Here is a 5000-nt window from a genome sequence, read left to right on the forward strand (position 1 = left end):
GAGAGAGAGAGAGAGGACTTATTGAGAGCTTTATTGAGTATGAGACCAAGTGAGAGAGAGAGGAGAGAGAGAGAGAGAGAGAGAGAGAGAGAGAGAGAGAGAGAGAGAGAGAGAGAGAGAGAGAGAGAGAGAGAGAGAGAGAGAGAGAGAGAGAGAGAGAGAGAGAGAGAGAGAGACAAAGAGAGAAAAAATAAAAAAAAGTCTGCCCATACCTGTTCTTCTTGTCGCTCTCCAGTACCTGCAGCTTGTAATAGGAGTTGGTCCCTCGCACGATGTCCACCATCCCCAGGACGCAGTTGTAATTCTTCTTACCTCCCTTCAAAGTAAAGGAAACGAAATGAGAGATTGGTCTCAAGGGAGAGGCATGATTCACACTGAGATAGCTATGTTGATTGATAGATCATTATCATATATATAGATACATAATCAAATCAATATAAAATCAAGTAACTGAATATAGTTAATGACTATCTAAGTAAATATATTCATTTCTTCCTCTCTAAGTACACAACTAGATACATTATATATGATAGACAATGGCAAAAGCCCATTTATAATTATTTATCCCTATTTCTATCTATCCATACCTACATCTATATACGATCTTCTCAACATATCTGTCTGTCTTTCATCTATCAATCAGTGTCTCTATCTATCCATCCAACTATCTATCCATTTATGAATCAACCTGTCAGTATATCTACTAATCCATCCATCCATCCATCCGTCCGTCCATCCATCCGTCCAAACACCCAACCACCCACCCACCCAAACCCACCCACCCATCCATCCATCCATCCTCCTTGCCCCCTCCCACCCCCTCCGACCCCCACCTTATAGACGTGAGCCCTGTCCTCGAGGCCAGAGTCTGGGTCGACGGCTGCTCCCCCCTTCAACTTGATCTTCTGTTTGTCCGGCATGCTTTTGGTGAATCGGGACTCTGGGGGAAGAGAGGAATGAATGAATGAATGAATGAATAAATTGATAAATGCATCAATTAATTAATCAATCAAATAAATAGAAAGAAACAATAAAAATGTATATACACACATACATATTATTTTTTAAACGATAAACAATATATACATATATAAAGAAAAAATTGAACTAAAGAAATGAAAATAAACAGCAGCTTTGTTAACATGGGTCATTTTGTTAACATATCAGCCATAAGGGCATATTGGGTGATGAAGAGATGAAAGTTCAGTGTGGGATTTTTTGTCTTGGAGTGCAGATTGCTTATAAGAAATTGGTCCGATTCTGGACAGATCCTTTAAATGTAGCGGGATATTCACAACTTGCGCTAGTGCGAAGACTTTAACACTCTGACTTTCTATGGTACGATGTCTAGGTCACTGAAGGGCCTCATGACATGAATATAGGAGACAGAATAAAGATCAGATTCCTTACCTTTGGATTTGGTAGACGACTTGGATGCGTGAACGCGATCCTGTGGCTGTAAGAGATCAAATGTAGTAATATAACAATGCAGATACTAATAACAATTTTAACAGGAAACAGAGAGCAAACTAACAATGACTAAAATCATCATAATGATAATGATAATGATGATGACAAAAATAATAATACTGATAATAATAAAAATAACAACAAAAATAACAACTACAACACTAAGAACAACAATGACACAAAGGACCTCAAACGGCAAACCAAATCAAACTTACGTCGCCACCCCAAGAAGCCATGTTCTTCTTCTGGATCATGAGCAGCGCACCCCCTTTCTCCACCTCCTCAAGGAAGTCGTCGCTCACACACTGGATGTTGTGTTCCTTGGCCGCGTCGATCTTCTTGTTGGTCCCCCCAAGGTGGCCTGCGGGAGAGGGGGAGGAGGTGACGTTCTGCCATTCTTTTTATCGATACCGTCATTACTACTGTGAGCAGATCCCAATGTCACATCATATATACGCATTGACGACTGTCTTTAAGGCCTAATCAGTGTCGTCATGTATGTCATGACACCCTATGCAATGGGTTATCATTATTTCTTTTGTATAGGTTATAATTTCTACCATTCACATTACTCTTACTCTTATGGTTGTTAGTACTGTTGGAGATTATTATCAGAGAGAGTAAGAGTAAGAGTGAGAGCAAAAGAAAGAGAAAGAGAGAAAGAGAGAGAAAGAGAGAGAGAGAGAGAGAGAGAGAGAGAGAGAGAGAGAGAGAGAGAGAGAGAGAGAGAGAGAGAGAGAGAGAGACAGAGAGAGAGACAGAGACAGAGACAGAGACAGAGACAGAGACAGAGACAGAGACAGAGACAGAGAGAGACAGAGACAGAGACAGAGACAGAGACAGAGACAGAGACAGAGACAGAGACAGAGACAGAGACAGAGACAGAGACAGACAGAGAGACAGAGACAGAGACAGAGACAGAGACAGAGACAGAGGTAGAGAGACAGAGAGACAGAGACAGAGACAGACGAAGAGAGAGAGAGAGGGGGAAGGAGAGAGACAGAGACAGAGACAGACGGAGAGAGAGAGAGAGAGTAGAGAGAGGACAGAGACAGAGGTGAGACAGAGACAAAGACAGAAACAGAGACAGCAGACGGTGAGCGAGGACAGAGACAGAGAGGAGAGAGAGTAGTGGAGACTGAGACAGGAGACAGAGAAAGAGAGAGAGAGAGAGAGAGTGTGTGTGTGTGTGGAGAGAGGATGACAGAGACAGAGAGAGAGAGAGAGAGAGAGAGACAGAGACAGAGACAGAGAAAGAGAGAGAGAGAGAGAGTGTGTGTGTGTGTGTGAGAGAGTGAGAGAGAAAAGCCAACCACACAAAAAGACTGCAGCCACAGACCAGCGGTGGTGATGACAGCCGCGGTGTCCTTCTCCACTTTGGACACCACCTCCCCTCCGAGCTCCTTGATCTTGTTCTTCATGTCCTTCTTGTCCATTCCAAACTTGTCGCCGACGATGACGAACTTCATGCCCTCCAGGGGTTTGCCGGAGCCTGACATGGATGAGCTGGGACGAGGAGGGGGGAGAGTTAAAAGGCAGTTGGTCTTTAACAAATGCGACCTTAACATCCGCAGATCTGATTGTCCATGAACTTGGCCTGATCATTATAAAACATGGAAACTATGTGGAGCTATTAGCCCATTTACAGTGGGGTGTCTATTTGCCTAAGCTGCTCCTGCCAGCAAGATAACAAGTGCGAGAAACTTCCCATCGAGAGAGATCCGGCACGACACCACACTAAGCCTCTTCACCCATCCAGTTCTACAGGGGTGATAAGAGGTTTTGTATTTTTCAGACATTTTTTTACAAGTTCACAAAAATGTGTATATACAAACATAACTATGTAAAATGCGTATACTCAGGGAGAGACCATGACGTGATAGGGCATCATCCGTCATGACGGAAATATTCAGATGAGGTGATATATCTTCATCCACCTTGAGTAGGTTAAATAGCTTTATAGTAGTTAACAACAGAGAGATGTTTCAATAAGTATTAGGTAAGTATCCACAGTGGGCATCCCCTGCCCCTCCTCTCTCCATTTTCCAGCTGGATCTGTCTTTTGTTTTTTCACTGTAATCAGACAGGGAAATTACAAGGACTGTCCACACAACTTCTCCTGTCTTTCACTTGCCAAACCTACAAATATTTGTGCTAAAAAATACCAGGGAATCTCCTTCATTTACCTTGATATTTGAAATAGGGCATTCATTTCCAATTTTTTAATAGAAAAGTGTCACTATCTTAAATGGCCTTTTGTACTTTATTGTCTTCCAGTAGTGTTGTACTTGTATTTTCTCCCCCTTAACCCATTAACCCATTCGTGCCGGATGACGTGCTGACACATTTCGCGGTTTTTGTGTCAGACGCTGGTGATGAGATATCTGGGCTCGCGGCTTGTGTGCCTGAGAATCTTGAGGCGTTTGGCTTATGCGTTCAAAAACCCCAGCATTACGACCATATAAGGCCGGAATCGCACCGGCGTGAATGGGTTAGCATGATATCACCGCACGAGAAAATTTTGATCCAGCCATATGACGTCCTATCATATTGTAAAAATAGCATGAACAAATACAAAAACCTCTTATTGAATTGAATTGAGTCTGAGAGGCGTAAAGTAGCATCATGCCAGGAGAGATCTCACGCCTGTTATCAAGCCAGTGGGAGCGACATTAGGCAAATATAAGCCCCAGTGCAAAATGGGTTACAAATGATGATACTTTTGCAGTGATGATGATCATGGACTTTAATATACATAATATACTATAATTGACATATTTTATAAATACTTGCTTTCAATATGTACTTACTTCAAATGACTTTAAAATATATCATATTTGTGTTATTCTTCTTAATCAGGCTATTTTCATGACATGCCAACATAAAATAGCTTTTTGAACAATATACATACTTATGAACTTATCCCAAATGAGCATTCACAAATTTTCAACACTCACATGGGATTTAAGGAACTTAACCCTCTCGTGACGGGTGGTACAACACTGTACCGCGCATATTAGGCCTGTTCGCTGGGGACGCGATATGGCGTCGTTTATTTAACTGATTTAGGCCTATGCGTTCGAGAGCCCCGGCATTGTGACATGCAAGGCTGGAATGCCCCCGTCGTGAATGGGTTAACATTCACAAAAGTTATAAGTCACTGTCCTAACATAAGCCTATTTCAGCTTATATGTAAGAAGGCTGTGGTTCATCAAGAGTGTAAGATAATGTCATTCTAATATTCACACACTTAAACACATGCATTTACTTACCCATTCTCTTTATCCACTGTCAATTCTGCGGTTGATGGACCATGGTCAATCCACACTCTCTTCTCAATTCCTTTGAATTTGTACTGGTTCCTAAAATATACAAATGCATATATTGAATATCCAGTCAATAAGCATTATCAAAATAGGTTAAAAAAAAAAATAAATAAATAAATAAAAAGAGTCAAATGCGTGACATGAAATGAACAGGTAAACAAAATTATGTTTCTCAATTCATTTTTTACAAAATTTGCTTCATTA

General features: G+C 41.3%; 1 protein-coding gene across 2 annotated transcripts in view; it reads right to left on the reverse strand.

The window, feature by feature from the left end:
• The window catches only part of LOC122242163 (poly [ADP-ribose] polymerase 1), a 30613-nt gene that overhangs the window by 14437 nt on the left and 11176 nt on the right, over nucleotides 1-5000 (reverse strand). For both annotated transcript variants that reach the window (XM_042999387.2, XM_042999386.2), the window contains exons 8-13: nucleotides 4743-4832; nucleotides 2810-2976; nucleotides 1686-1831; nucleotides 1411-1456; nucleotides 834-940; nucleotides 213-316 (exon numbers count right to left, since the gene is read on the reverse strand). In XM_042999387.2, the coding sequence (XP_042855321.2) occupies nucleotides 213-316; nucleotides 834-940; nucleotides 1411-1456; nucleotides 1686-1831; nucleotides 2810-2976; nucleotides 4743-4832 (660 nt within the window). The remainder of the gene's footprint in view (nucleotides 1-212; nucleotides 317-833; nucleotides 941-1410; nucleotides 1457-1685; nucleotides 1832-2809; nucleotides 2977-4742; nucleotides 4833-5000) is intronic.

The sequence above is a fragment of the Penaeus japonicus genome, unplaced genomic scaffold (genome assembly GCF_977035675.1).
Source record: "Penaeus japonicus unplaced genomic scaffold, GWHDUDI00000001_assembly GWHDUDI00000040, whole genome shotgun sequence".
In the NCBI taxonomy this organism is placed as follows: Eukaryota; Metazoa; Arthropoda; class Malacostraca; order Decapoda; family Penaeidae; genus Penaeus; species Penaeus japonicus.